At 36.9% G+C, this 15,296-nt stretch overlaps 2 protein-coding genes and 1 long non-coding RNA gene across 6 annotated transcripts; 2 read left to right on the top strand and 1 right to left on the bottom strand.

The window, feature by feature from the left end:
- Positions 1-255: 255 nt before the first annotated feature.
- lbx2 (ladybird homeobox 2) lies at positions 256-3,458 on the top strand. Its single transcript, XM_077248064.1, has 2 exons — positions 256-867; positions 2,343-3,458. Exons 1-2 carry the CDS (start codon positions 540-542, stop codon positions 2,786-2,788), a joined length of 774 nt encoding a protein of 257 aa, XP_077104179.1. The 5' UTR covers positions 256-539; the 3' UTR covers positions 2,789-3,458.
- Positions 3,459-6,265: 2,807 nt separating this feature from the next.
- pcgf1 (polycomb group ring finger 1) lies at positions 6,266-10,988 on the bottom strand. 3 transcript variants are annotated; one of them, XM_077247372.1, is made up of 9 exons: positions 10,787-10,988; positions 9,128-9,233; positions 8,862-9,014; positions 8,702-8,773; positions 8,512-8,617; positions 7,838-7,880; positions 7,625-7,708; positions 6,930-7,010; positions 6,266-6,447 (listed from the first exon to the last, which is right to left on the bottom strand). In XM_077247372.1, exons 1-9 carry the CDS (start codon positions 10,973-10,975, stop codon positions 6,397-6,399), a joined length of 885 nt encoding a protein of 294 aa, XP_077103487.1. In that variant the 5' UTR covers positions 10,976-10,988; the 3' UTR covers positions 6,266-6,396. The 3 variants fall into 3 exon arrangements, with proteins under 3 accessions (XP_077103487.1, XP_077103486.1, XP_077103488.1); XM_077247371.1 differs by having other exon boundaries at positions 6,267-6,447; positions 7,625-7,711; positions 10,787-10,986; XM_077247373.1 differs by lacking the exon at positions 10,787-10,988 and adding an exon at positions 10,640-10,731 and having other exon boundaries at positions 6,267-6,447; positions 7,625-7,711.
- LOC143756723 (uncharacterized) lies at positions 10,046-14,395 on the top strand. Of its 2 annotated transcripts, none has more exons than XR_013210318.1 (2): positions 10,046-10,262; positions 12,957-14,395. It is a non-coding gene; the product is annotated as an uncharacterized LOC143756723 (long non-coding RNA). The 2 variants fall into 2 exon arrangements; XR_013210319.1 differs by lacking the exon at positions 10,046-10,262 and adding an exon at positions 10,782-10,913.
- The last annotated feature ends 901 nt before the right edge of the window (positions 14,396-15,296 follow it).

Raw genomic sequence — 15,296 nt, forward strand, 5'->3', positions numbered from 1 at the left:
AGAATGCTAGTGTTGGTGTTAATGAGCACACACACTCTCCCTTTTCAGGGAGGTATACGCGTGGAGCACGTGGTTCGCCCTAAGTGGGAGTGGGATGCATCAACAGATGCATAAACATACCGAGCCATATATCCCCTCTCTTTAAACTTCATGGGGAAACTCCTCCTATTCTCGGTCCAATTCATTATTGTGGTCTGGCCCTTTAAGACAGAGCAGCGGGTCAGCAAGTAGTGTAGTGTTTCTCTAATTGAACTTCACAAAAGCAATCAACAAGAACTAGTTAGCGGTAGCTTGCTGTTTCGAGCCTCCTTCAGACACGGCTATGGTGAAGATCCTCATGGAGCAGTTCAGAGAACACTGGAGCCGCATATGAGGACTAAAGTTCGGGTGCCCGTGACTCCTGAAGCATGGTGCTTTTGGAGAGCCACTTCAGAGTGAGGAAGAACGTTTAAAGAGAGGAATAGACGAGGTTTTTGTATGCATAAACAAGTTTGAACGAGCTAGGTGACTTCTATTCGAATTAGTTTATTGGGACTGAGATGACCTCCAGCTCTAAAGACATGAAGGCAGGCTCCGTTTTGCAGTCCAGCGGCGAGGAGAGGCGGCGGGGTCCCTTGGACCAACTCCCACCTCCGGCCAACTCTAACAAGCCTCTCACCCCTTTCAGCATTGAGGATATCTTAAATAAACCGTCCGTCAAGAAGTCCGTCGGTAGTCTGTGCCCTCCGCGGGTGCTTGAGAAAGTGACCGGCTCGAGTGCGTCTCGGAACGGGATCAGCGCTCCGTCCTCGCCGTTATGCGCTCTGGAGGAGCTGGCGAGCAAAACATTTAAGGGTCTGGAAGTCAACGTTATACAAGCTGCAGAAGGTAAAATGTTTTGTCTTTTTTTTAGAGAGAGAGAGAGATTTCTACTTGTGCATTCAGATTGTGTTTGCGAATTAACGCACGAGTTTCAAATGTGCAAATGGAGGTGTACTTTCGGAAGTGTTATTGTATAGCAGTAGCAGTAAGCTATTATATGTGCATTTTACCACTGATATCGAATGGTTATTTTTATATATAAAATCAATAATATAAAGTATATATAACAAATATATAGCCTATTTTTAGTTAAAATGATTGATTTTTTATGTTCAGTGATTACCTATTTGTTTTCTCCCGCATATTTGTTTGTTATACACATTTTCAGATATTACATTTGATTTTTTTTTTCTGAGCTAAATGTCAATAGCGATTCCTCGAGTGTTACTGTCAGTATTGCAGGAATTTCATCTAAACACCCCTAAAAATCAAAAGGTTCTTTTATAGTTATTTTATAGCAAACAAAAACAAAAACAAAAATGTTCTTATCAAGAATAATTTTCATTATATTCTTATATCAGTTTCTAGCTGTTTCTTTGGCGATTAAAATGGTTTGTCTGATCATTAGACTGGTTTCATGATTGTTTAAAATTCCAGTAAATTAAGGGTTTCTACAGAACGTTTTTGTAGCTCTAAAATTTTTTCCAAAACCTTTGTTTTCAGAAATGTAGCTTAATATGATGGAAAACAAGCTAAATTTACAAGAATGATAATGTTCAGTTGACATATTTACAGAAAATGATGTTTGTGTTGACATTGCAGAACTGTCTTGGTGGGTCACACTAATGGTTAAGGTCATCTGTAATAGGACTGAGGCCAGTTCTGTGGCGTGATAGGTTGCTTGATTATCATATCAAATATTTTGAATTTACTTGGCAATCAAAAGTTCATATGTTTTGGAAAGTTTCTCCCCCTCTTTTCAAGAACAGCTGTTATGCAGCTGGAATGAACAACTGCGGCCTATCACATAACACAACATGTGTACACTCTTAAAAATAAAGGTTCTAATTTGAACCAAACAGGATTTTGCAGCTTAATTCCACAGAAGATCCTTTTTAAGTTTTACAAGGGGGGGGAAATAATCTAAAGTCTGTTCTGGTGTTTTAAAGATCCTAGAAACCAAAACACTGATCTAAAGTGAACCTCTAATGTTGCATTAAATACTTTTTAATCTCCTGAGAAGAACAAGAACAATATACAGCCAAAAATAGGACCATTGAAGTCCTTCCAAATAATGCGTTCACTAGTTAAAAATGGGAAATAAAACTTTATGCATTTGTCTATTTTAATTTACATGCATTACTGAATAAGCATTAGCTTTATAATGTTTGTGAATGATTTACTGATGAAAGTTATTCTGGATGTTGACCCAGTAGTCCTCAAACACACTCTCTCACACACACACACACACACACACACACACACACTCACCGCCTCTGCGTTATTCCTGGAAATCAACTCTCCTTTCTTTCCATTTAAAGGTCGCGAACATCTCAACGGCTTCGGCCAAAGACAGGCCTCCAAAAAACGACGGAAGTCCCGCACAGCCTTCACAAACCACCAGATCTACGAGCTGGAAAAGCGCTTTTTGTACCAGAAATACCTGTCACCGGCCGACAGAGACCAGATCGCACAGCAGCTGGGTCTGACCAACGCGCAGGTCATCACCTGGTTCCAGAACCGACGGGCCAAGCTCAAGAGAGACCTGGAGGAGATGAAGGCGGACGTGGAGTCTCTCAAGAAAATCCCTCCGCAGGCGTTGCAGAAACTGGTGTCTATGGAGGACATGGAAGACCCTCACGGTGGCTCGGGGCCCATTTCTCCCAGTCTCTCCCCGAGGGCCTTCCCACAGTCCCCGTCCTCGTCCAGAGGCCAAACCACAGACGAGTTCTCCGAGGAGGACGAGGAAATCGAGGTGGACGATTAAAAGCAGGCCCTTGTTTTCAGAGAAGGGCATTTTTCACAACTTTTGCACGGACTCTGTGGAAGAGCTTGAAATGCAAGCGAAGGTTTCTGTCTCCTTTGTTTTTAATTTATTGAAAAGACCTCTACGTTCTGATGTGCAGATCGAAGACATGGTTTAAGGAATACGCTTTCATAAGATCTGAGAAATGCTTAGAGATAAATGGTACAGTATCAAGACTGCAACATGTGTATGTACATTTTAAGCTTTATTTCTTAGCTCGATTTTCGAAGGAAACGTGTGCAATTGTTTACACCGTTCAACACACAATTATGACCGCTGTGGAACCTCTATGCCAAAAGTGATTTTCAATTAAATTCTCAGCTGAATAGAATTATATATTTATAAATAATTTCAGAACATAAAAAAAGAAATCACAAAGCAAATTTATTCAATCTTCATTCTACATTGTAATTGTCAAGACTCATTTCCCAAAGTTTTACATTATATATCAGTCCCTGGCACAATTCCTACAGGCATTATTTAACAAAAAAAAAAAATGTATGTCCAAAACAATGCAAGAGCAAGGTTGTGTATATATATATAACAAGTTATGATGCATCTAACTCGTTAAATTTATTGTAACATTCTATTTAATCCTCATTTATGTAAATAAAGGGTATATGTAATTTCACAATGTTTCCTTACCTTGAGTCATAATTTAATCATGCATTGTATGCTGAGCTGAATTATAAAATAGCATTTGGCATATTTGTGGATATATAGGAAATCCACTTTTCTTGACTGTAAAAAGATTTTTCATTATAATGCCACAACAACAGCTATGTTTCAATCCATTTCACTCATCACAAATGAGTCTCCCTTTTTTAAACAAATTTCTTAATCTGTAATTAAAGTCACAGTGATTGAAAAAGTTTAGCACCATAAAAAATTTAAGAGAGCAATTAAATTTAAGTTTAACGTTTTAGTGGCATTATTTTATTTTTTTACAATGTAATAAGGCAAAAGTGTCATGCATAAAATACTATAATGGGACACTCTCTGGAGTTAAACAGCTGAGAGGCAGAGCACTTTTACACATCGGTTCATTGTGTGTGTTAAGAGTGTTTGTGTGTGTGTTAAGTGCCTGAAGCTTAATTAGGACACTTGAACAAGGTTCCCCCCTCTCACATTGTCACGAGGACAACATAAAGCTTGCTTTCCTCCTCGCGCCATATGGTTTATGAATCTTCTCCAACACAAACTAGTCAACATGATTGATTAGGTTAACCCGCCTTTGAGGGCGCATTAACAGTTTCAGTCGGTCGAGCCCGAATAATACCCCACATCTGTGCCCGTGTGTTAAAAACGCCCATGAATAGCAGATGATTTGCATGCGGTTCCTAATGAATAAATCTCAATAGGAAGCCGGTGGAAATGGGATGGATTGTTGCATCCTGGTCTGGCGAATTTCTTTCGGCCCATTTGTGAGCAGATCACGGCAGCAGTTTTGAGGCAGCGGGAAGATGGAAGTACAATTGACCTAATCGCTTGGAATAGTTGGGGTTGAAAAGTCAAGCAGATTTTTCTGAGCGCATTGTGGAAAGACTCGCTGGAGAGCCGCATTCTCAGAGCTCAGTTTTATGCTCGAACTGCATTGGGTTCCAACTGAGAATCGCGATGAGTGGGAATTCGAAGGTACAAGAATATAAATGTCTTTGGACTATTACTATTGAAAGCCATGATTTCACAGTGTGAAAATACTCGAGAAAACAAGCGCTTTAAACACTCTGAAAGGACCCTATGATAGAGCAGCATGTTTCACTTTAGACAAATGTATGTTTTTTTTAAATATACTTTCAGCAAATCTGTAGGCCTACATAGTGAAACTTTTCATTCATGTAAAAGGCGGTAAAAGTTACCTATAGTTGTTATTACACAGACAGATATGGAAACGCATTTTTTTTTGTAACAGGCTATGTTGCAGACATTGTAAAATCATTACTCTTACTCTATTTTAATTCAAGTCTGAATCATGGCAAGGACAATATGAAAAAATAATGCCAGCTATAATAGAAATAAACCTATTAAAATAACGCTTTCCTATTAAGTATCTACAATGTAGGCTATTATACAGAATAGGCCTACTTCAATATTACCGTATTGCATTTAAGGCATATTTAATATTATTAGACTATCATTAGCCTATTATTAATATTAGTAGGCTATGCTTTATTTTAGATTCTTTAAAATATCGACTAGGCTACTTAAGATTATTTGTTATTAGCCTACAGCAAAAAAAAAAAAAAAAAAAAAAAAAACGATATACAGCCAAACATTTTTAGCCTTGAGTCTTTTTTAATAGGCTATTTTAGCGAATCGCGAGAAATAGTCGAAATTACTTTAGAGGCCTATACTGGTGACGTAGTCCATTAATTTAATTGATTTCGTTTTTTAAAATCATAGGCCTATCGATGTGTAGGGTAGCCTACATATAGGCTAGCCTATGCAAATATTTTAATGTAAAATAAAATAGGCCTATTTGCGAAAAACATTTCGTTTTCTTTAATTGAAAATTCACAGCAGAGTTGTTTTAAGGCCTAAAATTATTGTATTCTAGATTAGTTACTTTACGTGAGGGAGAAAAAAAAAGCAAATTGCCTATCCTACTAATCGTAACATTTCTTACTAAAATAGGCTACTACAATTAGTAAACAAAAATTGGTACAAAGTAACATTAGTACCTATGCCTACTATTCATTTACCCTCAAAATTATTAAGTTTGTATTTTGTAAATCTTTATGAATTTATAATGGTAAAAGGTAGGGCTATTTGGTCTTAAGGAAAATACGTGCACGAAAAAATATTATAAAATATATATTTTCAACAAAAAAAGCCAACAGATTTAAAAAAAAGAAAGTAAACTGATATTGTGCTACAAAGACTGGTGGACACAGAGGCAACATGGTAATTTGGTAAATAATAGGCTAATTGTACCATGTTTGCCTAGTACAACAAACCGCGTATTTCCACATAGTGTGTGTGTGTGTGTGTGTGTGTGTGTGTGTGTGTGTGTGTGTGTGTGTGTGTTTATAAGCCTAAAGATAGGTTTTCCTTGTTTCACAAGGCATTTAAAGCGTTTCTTTCCTTGCGTTTCTAATATACAATCTGCCTGAGGTTTCATTACATCTTCAGAGCACTCCATATAATGTAAACTCTTGAGATGAAGATGATCCTAATAGAGTCATTAGTGTGAGGTGACTGAAGGGGATTGGTGTTAGTGGAGCTCTCTTGAAGACCAACACTGCACCCTAGTGGTTGACTTCTAAAAACACTGCAAATACAAATACAAACATTTATTTCGACTTTAACAAGGCTAGACATCATTTGTGCTCATATATTGTATATATATACACACACACTTTTAATTGCACTGAAATAATTATAATTTCATTTAAAAAAAGAAAAGGACACACAAACATACAATACAAAATGCACTCAGTATTTTTTACCACTTAAAATTTATTTTCAAAAATACAAAACAAAAAAATAAGTATATATGCACAGAAAGCTATTAAAATAGATTATGTGAAATACAAAATATGTACACCAATTGATATTTTAACATAATCCTATCTTGACCTTTTGTCTTTTATAGTATAATGGAGTACCAGCGGTTGTGCCTAAAACGAGAGAGACAAGAGAAAAAGAGGAAAGCGTTAGAACATGAATTAAATGATTGAAATAAAAAAAAGCTAAGTATCATCTTTTTGACAGGCTAATGACTTTGACACTAAACAGATATTGCTGGCATATCGTCATCCGTGCACTTTAAAGCATATGAGGCATGCAACTTGTGCTAAATTCTAGTGCACAACACTTTGACGCCCCACAAACCGCAGCAAGAACCCGTATGAAGCAATATGGAGAAAGCAAGTCTATTGCATTTTTCAGACCACAAGGCGACATCAGGCATATGGCTTTTCCTAGTTCTATAAATCTCAGCGTGTGCTGCGATCCCCCTCAGATGATGTAAAGTGGAGCACAGTAAATCGCTAGTGTGCTAGAGAAATGAAGATCCCTCCTTAAGGGAAAGCAAACGGGCTGATGGTGGTGTGAAAGAATGCTGTATGAAATTAACTGGAGACGCTTGAGACTACAATACCTTTCCAAACCAGTGAGACAGCCAGAGACGCTTCATGGTCATGTGATCTGGGAGAGATTCGTTATTAAATAACATCTGGACCTGCAGCGCAACAAAGAGCCCACGATGAGGAGAGAAGGAAACAGGGCAGGAGGATGGAAAAGAAAAACAATGAGAGGTTTAGTTAAAAAATGTTTGGTCATTCAAGTTGAACATTGATTCTATCTATTATGGGATTGACTAACAAATTCTCCTAACTGGGCTATATAAATCATACATGCAATTTATATAATTAATCAAATGTTGTCTGTTTGTCTAATACAGTGTCTGGAAGCATCGAAGCTGCACATCACGTACACTAACAACAGACCAATCAGCTGTAAGCTCAAGAATAGACTCCATCAACACAACATGGGTGAATTATTTGTTTGATATGTATCATTTTAGTACACTGAAACAATGTTATACCGGTGATCAACTGCATATAGTTAGAAACAAAAGATGAATTAAATTAGTAGACCAGATGCGACAAAAACAAAAGAGTTGGCTTTGAAATTACAGTCATTATTTCTTTAAAAGTAAATCAATTATAAATTCATAGCATATAAATAGAACTGGTGTGATGCAAAATATTCCACAAAATATGACTTTCTGGCCATAAATATAAAAGCAATGGCTCTTTAAAGCGTGGGAAGAAAGAGAAAAGCGAGTCAGACCTGATGTTTCTCCACGTTAAGTCGATGACATAAGACTTTCCTCAGATGCCGTACTTCAGCCCTGACTGAACAACGGACAAATTTCTGCTGCAGGAACATAACTTATAATAAGTTAATTTGTCATCGCTTCTAATAGAAACAAACAAGCAGTGTTAAGGTTTTCTTGAGAGTGAATCATAGTACATCATATTCCTTCTGTGGCTGTCGTCTTACCTGTAGAGTTAATTTATTTTTGTCCTTCCCGGAAAATGACGAGCTGTAAAAAAACAATGAAATTATGATAGGATGCTTTTGAACTCAGAACTGCCGTTCAAAAGTTTTTTTAAATTGTTTTTTATGTGTTTGCAAGAAGTCTACGCTCACTAAGGCTGAAATAATTTGATCAAATATACAGTAAAATCAGAAATATTGCGAAATATTATTACAATTTAAAATAGCTGTTTGCTATATGAATATATTTTAAAATGTTATTAATTCCTGTGATCAAAGCTGAATTTTCAGCATCATTACTCCAGTCTTCAGTGTCACATGATCCTTCAGAAATCATTCTAATATGCAGATTTTCTGCTCAAGAAACATTTCTTATATTATTATAATATCGTAATAACATATTATTATCATCAATGTTGAAACAGTTATGCTGCTTAATATTTTTTGTGGAAAAGGTGATGCATTTCTTTCAGGATTCTTTGATGAATAACAAGTTCAAAAGAGCAGCATCTGTTTGATTACATTTGTCTGATTGAATTTTGTAACATAAATGTCTTTACTGTCAATTTAAATCAGTTTAATGCATCCATGCAGAATAAACATATATATTTCCTAAAAAAAATAAAATAATAATAATAATAATAATAAAAAAATAATAAGCTTTAGTGTTGTCTTACCTTTGCCTTTCCAGACATAGAGAAACCTGCTCATCGTATCTGTAAAAGTGAGCTTTGGAGTGGTCAAAGCTTGTGTACGGTAATCCTGTGTTATCTGGAACTGAATCTACAAGGAAAACATAAACACACTTAATAACAATCTTAATAAAAACACATTAACAGCGTTATCTATCTACATGTAATCCCGTACCTTCTCCAGATGGCTGTATGATGCGTTCAAGACCCCGTGACTGATAAAATTCTTTAATTCGCTTGTCTTCGCCTGAGAAGATCAGATGGACATTCAACCACGACTGAAAAGGAGTCACATAAACTGACACTCAAGTTTAAATGATGTGAACTGTACTTACTCTCTTGTAGACCCGGTACCAGTTTGTAGACAATGTCTTGCATGACTCTGTCCAGCTTTAGATTCAGCAGGGGCTGCGTTTCGTGGATTTTGATGTTACACATTGGACAATATTTGCTGGTCTGGAGATATTTCACAATGCAACTCTTACAGACTGTGGAGAGAGTAAGAATTCAGTATAACAAAGTAGCTTGCGGATTTCCTCAGCACATAATAATAATTGTGAAGTTGTCAGCTTAGGAGAGAGATTAAGTACATTATACTTACACGTATGGAGACATTCTGTGATAGTGGTTGCGTCGATAAAGTATCCTGCGCAGAGGTAGCAAACGATGTGTTCATTTAGGTCCTTTATCTTTATTTTAACTTCTTCCTGTGGTACCAAACAGGGGAAAACACGTCATGCACGGGCGTATTTGAGATACGTGACATTCTGAATTTACATAAAATCACCATTCTTTGACATTAAAAGGGACAGTTCACCCAAAAATGAAAATTCTGTCATTACTTACCAGACAGTTGTTGGCACCCATTGACTTCCATAGTAGGAAAAAATACTATGGTTGTCAATGGGTGCCGTCAATTGTCTGGTTACCAACATTCTTTAAAATACCTTCTTTTGTATTCAACAGAAGAAACTCATTACAGGTTTGGAACAACATGAGGGTGAGTAAATGATGACAAGATTTTCATTTTTGGGCGAACTATCCATTTAAGGTGGTTTCAGGGCAGTTTTTGAATGGATATCTACAGTACAATATTGACATCACAGAGTGTCTCACGTTGAAACGTATAAATAACAAATTTTCATCCATGGCATTCCCATCTGTCAACTTCATATGCATATGGTCAGTTTCAATAAATTAGGTGACTAAGGGGGAAAAATATATCTATTCTATTTAGACATATGGATAGCTGACATTGAAACAAGTGTCAGCAGTGTCCTGTATTATGACATGCTGAAATTTAATTGAAACTACTTGAATCAAAATTTTTATCTATAATTATGCTGTTTTGATGACATCTTACTAATAATCAATTATTATTTAAAACGAAGGCAAACTAGAGATGCCAAACGTGATTAAAAATGGAGAAATTAAACATTTCTAGTCGATGTTAAATAAAAAGAGAATAGATTTATGTATTTTTACATCACGTGCCTGATCTGAAATGAAGTGAAATGTGTTGTGTACAACTATTTACATGCGCGCTCCTTCATGTGGTGCGGCAGAAGCGCGCACCTTTCACTTTTCAGCGAGTCAGGTGTCAGACTCATTTGTAAACACGCGAGCCTGCGACCGGCTAAATAAACTAGAGTACAGTCTAAGCGAGTACTACTAGTTTAATATGAATCATTGCCAGGACTTCAAGCCACTGAACTCAACAAGGACTCGATGTTGAGGTAAGAAGAAAACGGCATGTCCCCGCATATGCACCTTAGGTGTCCCATTAACTCTAAAGTACAAATACATTTTCTGTCACTTATGTTCAACACGGACATGTGCTGCCGAAAATGCAGATCATAACGATGCACTTGTTCACTCGTCTGGGCCAACGCGCATCAATAATCATGTGCGATATCATAACACGCGACGTTAACCATCTCGTTTAGGAGCGCACAAACAACCCTTTTTATTCGTGTATTGAATTTTGGAGATGGGGAAAAAACTAAAAAGCAGGGGATTCGACTGGGACGGATTTGACAAGAAACCCAACGCCACGGAGAACAAAAACACAACCGCGGCTAGACACAGTGGATTGAGTCTTCGCAACACTCACGCCTGCGCAGACACGCAGCACGGTCTCGCGCTCCATCTCTCGGCTTTCGCGCCACACAGAACGCCCCTCTCACGCGTGTTTATAGTAAGCGCGGGAAGCACGCGGCGAAAGACGGACGCAGAAACGTTTTTCGCCCCTTTCACTCACCTCGTTCCTTAAAGGGTCGAGCTTGTAGACGTTCTGCAGCTGATTTCTTAGCCGCATAGCTATCGCCATCGGACCTTGTTCCGCCATCTTTGGGAATTCTGCATACTTCCGGGTAACGGGAGAGTGGGTGAGTTCGGTCGCTGAGAGGCGGGGGGACATGCTGGTTTTTACACACACACTCATTTCCATCCCACATTGATATTATCATTGGGTGTGTGCAAACATCATTTTAAAGCAGTCCGTCAGAGTCCTATGTAGTCTTCACATCGTATACGTTTGACTCTTTTAGTCTATTTATCTATGAGAAAGATCAAATGTGACAGGATCATCCCTTATAAAAAAATAACTATGGTTAAGTAGACGTGGATTGATTACCATTTGTTAAACACAGTGTACTACAAAGACCACCACTAAACTATGGTTAATATTACAAACATGGTTAAACTAGTTTTAGTTCTGGTTTAACTAGCGATGTTTTTTTTTTTTGTAGTAAAAGTAAAACCATTGTTATTTTTCGTAAGGCCATATCTACAAACTTAAACGGAATAGAATAGAATATAACAGAATAGAACACAACATGGTTAAAGTGTTCAAGATTAGAAGGGCCAAACAGAACAAATTTAAGAATCTGTCGCCCCAATATTGACCAACCACTTTTTGACATGTGTCAACATTTATGGTGGTTACGAATAGAACAGAACAGAATAGAATAGAATAGAATAGAATAGAATAGCCTACTAACTCAAAACTGTTTATATCTCCATCCTGAGACCTTCAGTCATTTGCTTTTATTTTTCTCTCACTAAGGCTGAAATGCAAACCAACCATCAAACTCTCAGAAACAGATTATTACCTCATATATATTTTTTAAAGCTAGGCTATATATTACCTTATATATATATATATATATATATATATATATATATATATATATATATATATATTAACCATATATTACCTTATCTGTTTTTTTACCTTTACTTTTTGAATGAGAATATCAATTTTATTCAAATAACAATTGTGTCTAATTTCCATTTTATGTGAACAATTCATTGGAGTAGATTCACATTTAAAGAGATTTTCCTACATATGTACAAATGTTTAGCTTGCCATATTTAATGTTTTGAGAATGAAAAGCTGTGAGGTATAGGCATATATCATGTAGGCCTACAGTCGGTTCAGTTTGGTTGTAGGCATACAGTACTGTTGTATAAGCTACCTGATTGATCATTCGTTAAAATTGCATCTTTCCAAAACACTTTTTTTTTTCAACTCCTCTTGAACGGACCATAACCCTCACAGCATATATATATATATATATATATATTTATTTGTGAACAATTAAACCGTTACAATTGCCAAAGACTTGTAATTTATTTATTTTATTCGTACAAACTTTAGAAAAGTTAAAATTATCGACAGAATGCCACAGATACTGCCTATAGGGTTTAATGTGTACATTATTTAACCAAGAACGTATTGCACTCAAAAAGTGTAATGTTGCAACGTGACCGCTAGATGGCCCTATACTTACTTGAATGTAGTTATCAGGGAACGCTTCCATAAACGAATGAACAGACCGAACTTCACTGCAGTCCAAAGTCTGGTTTCTGCTCTTTTTTATGAGTTCTGGAATGTAGCAAATGCAAATTCATCGTTATTGGTTCCAATTCAAATTTATCTCTAAATGTGCTGCAGCAGTGTGTCTTAAACATCTTCAGAAAGAGTTTATTTCTACCACACTGATATTATAATGTCTGATAATCATGGCTTTGTAGTTTAAATTGGAGATATACAAGTACAACATTTGCTTGAGAAATAATTCTGTAGATAGTTGGACTGCACACGGAAATATTCATTTTACAATTGGTGAAAAAGTACTGCATTTCTTATTTCTTCTTATTATAAAAGAATGGCTTAGAAAAAAGTTGGTTTTCTTTATTTTAATTAATACTAGGTGTTCTATTTTGTCTTACCTGTCAAAACCCATTACAATTAATCCTGTTTTCACCTGTTTGGACTCGATGTGTACTTTACACAAAAGTCTATTATTGAGTGTCATTGCGAACCTGAATGAAGCAGTGTTTAACTTAGCAGAAACTGTAGATATCCATATGAATTTTTAACACTGCAAGTCTGAACTGTGAAGCTGTGTTTTGTTTTAACAGAGACATCTGATGGGGTCACCGCACATCTGAGTGACAGCACCTGACTCCACGTACAAATCATGCCTTTGGGGCGGACAGAACACAACCACAAGCTCTGACGATAGCTGATCGCATCAAAGAGAAGAGAATGAAATCCTGAACCCTTTGGCGCACAGTGGCATTTATTTCTTCGCCTTATCTCAGACGGTTTATGGACAGTAAGACCTTCTCTTGTTGCCTTTTGTCTAGACACATCAAATCCTTCCAGCTTCTCTCCCTAGTATCTTAAATAAAATAACAATCTGATTGTTTCACCTGTCAGCCAAAGGTTATCAAAGTGAAGAAGATAAGGTAAACTAATGTCCAATAACTGGAGTCATTTCCATTGGATAGAGTTCAGTGCAGAGGGAGATACGAGAGGGATGTTACAGAAGGTTTAATGAAAACATGCCACTAAAATCACAGGGTGATACAATCTGTTTCTTGTTGAGATTCATTCATGTGAGGGAGAAGAACAAGAACATGTTTTACTAAAGCAATTACAATTGCCGACCGCCTTTACCCTGAATTGAAGCCATATCTTGATAAGTGGAAACAACCCATCTCATTGATTCATTAAAAAGCTGCTTTATTTTCTTCACTGCTAAGATGTGTAAAAACTCATGCAGTATGACTGAAGATATGTAACCAGTGGAGCTTTATCAAAACAACTTGGTTCTGTATTTGTTATTTTCATTTGATTCGAATTAGAACAAATGGTCTTAGCCCAAAATTACAAATTAATTGTCTATTTCAAAGGGATTCCATAACGCTTTTCTAACACGCTATTTCCTCCTGAATTAAGGGATTTAGTATGTCTCCTGTAGGCAACCCCCCAAAAAACGAGATAAAAGTAAAGGGAAAGACTGCATGCTGAATTCAGTTCCCCCAGCCTAGACCTGTTCACCTAAAGCTCCAAAAACAACCAAACAAACATCCATACAGGGGAGGAGCCTCGCCTGCCAAGTCATGCCAAAGTGAGGCTCTCTGTTTGGGGCGCACAGACTTTTGCCTCCCCCTGTCCCAGAGCAATCAGAGCATGTAGGGACGGACACCGAGCTTTTTGTTTTCGCCTGCTCCAGCAATTAGCTGCCAAGTGGCAAGCTAATGAAGATAACCCCCTCCAAGAGCCCTGATCAGCTGCCAGGATGCTGACGACAGCTCAAAACAAAAAGACTCTTACGGGAAGAAGAGGGGGTAGTTTTATTGTCATTTCTTTTTATGAAACAGATTGTTAAAATTCTGATCAGTCAAGCCGTGTTTAAAGCGCTGTAACATAATACAACATGCACAGACCTGTGACTGCACATCATTTGAATTCTACATTGATGCATCAAAACACGTTACCTATAAACTATATTACTTGGTGGAAGAATTATTTTTTATTAATATTATTGTTAATAAATCCAACAATGTACTGAAATACTGTTTTTATAGCTTTTATTATTTTATAAAGGCCTCTCAAGGCTGTGAGTTACATTGATATAGCTTATTGCTTTTATTAATATTAGTCATTGTAATTCTGAGGTAGGCTAGATGGTATCATTGTTGAGATTTGCTGTAAATACTAGCTGATATTATGATTCCTTACAATTTGTTTGGTACGTAGTTGATAAAAACATTTTTTGACATTGCTTCAATTTTCTAAATTAGAAATGTGAGTATCAACAGCCTCTTTGAATCTGTAGTCAGAGGCACTGAACTCCATCAGCTCCTATAACCCGATGAGTTTATCGGCCTACAGGCTGTTGAATAGCGAACGCGGAACTGAGTTATATTTCTGTGACCTGGATAACTGAACTGACAATGTGTGCACGAAGAAGAACAGACTTGACAACACACGTTTCACCATCCTTCCGTGATGTTCTACATCTAATGTTTTGATCCTTTATTTAAAAATTTACATACAGCCTGCTGGTTGAAGTGTGTTCACTCAAAACAAGATGATACATAAAGATTTGAATTTTAATTGTTTTAAGTATAATTAGCGGACAGTTTTTTTCCCCACCAGGGGGCGCTAGTGTGGAGAGTGTAGGCCTTCTGGGCAGCTGATAGTCCATCATTAGGTAACTGCAGTTAACCTAGACAAACTGCCCAAGTCTGTATGTCTATTCTATAATGACTGGCAATATGCCCATAATTTGGGTTTGCCAGCATACTGGTAGAGTCTGAAGCTTTTCAACCCAGTGAGATCAGAGATTGTGGCCGAACTAGCACTGAAAGGTAGGCTATGTTTACATTCAAATATATATTTTAAGCAGACACTATCTTAACAATACAATTTAAAAAGTTGTGTTCTGTTCCAGGTATTTTAGTTGGTTGGT

Source organism: Siphateles boraxobius, unplaced genomic scaffold (genome assembly GCF_051911475.1).
Source record: "Siphateles boraxobius isolate OS27281-9 unplaced genomic scaffold, OSU_SipBor_1 3, whole genome shotgun sequence".
Classification (NCBI taxonomy): domain Eukaryota; kingdom Metazoa; phylum Chordata; class Actinopteri; order Cypriniformes; family Leuciscidae; genus Siphateles; species Siphateles boraxobius.

Coding starts and splice junctions, on each gene's coding strand:
- lbx2 (XM_077248064.1), top strand. CDS start 540: ATGACCTCCAGCTCTAAAGACATGAAGGCAGGCTCCGTTTTGCAGTCC. Junction 868..2,342: donor CGTTATACAAGCTGCAGAAG/GTAAAATGTTTT, acceptor TTCCATTTAAAG/GTCGCGAACATCTCAACGGC.
- pcgf1 (XM_077247371.1), bottom strand. CDS start 10,975: ATGGAAATGAGTGTGTGTGTAAAAACCAGCATGTCCCCCCGCCTCTCA. Junction 7,881..8,511: donor CTATGTCTGGAAAGGCAAAG/GTAAGACAACAC, acceptor GTTTTTTTACAG/CTCGTCATTTTCCGGGAAGG. Junction 7,011..7,624: donor TTAACGTGGAGAAACATCAG/GTCTGACTCGCT, acceptor GTTGCGCTGCAG/GTCCAGATGTTATTTAATAA.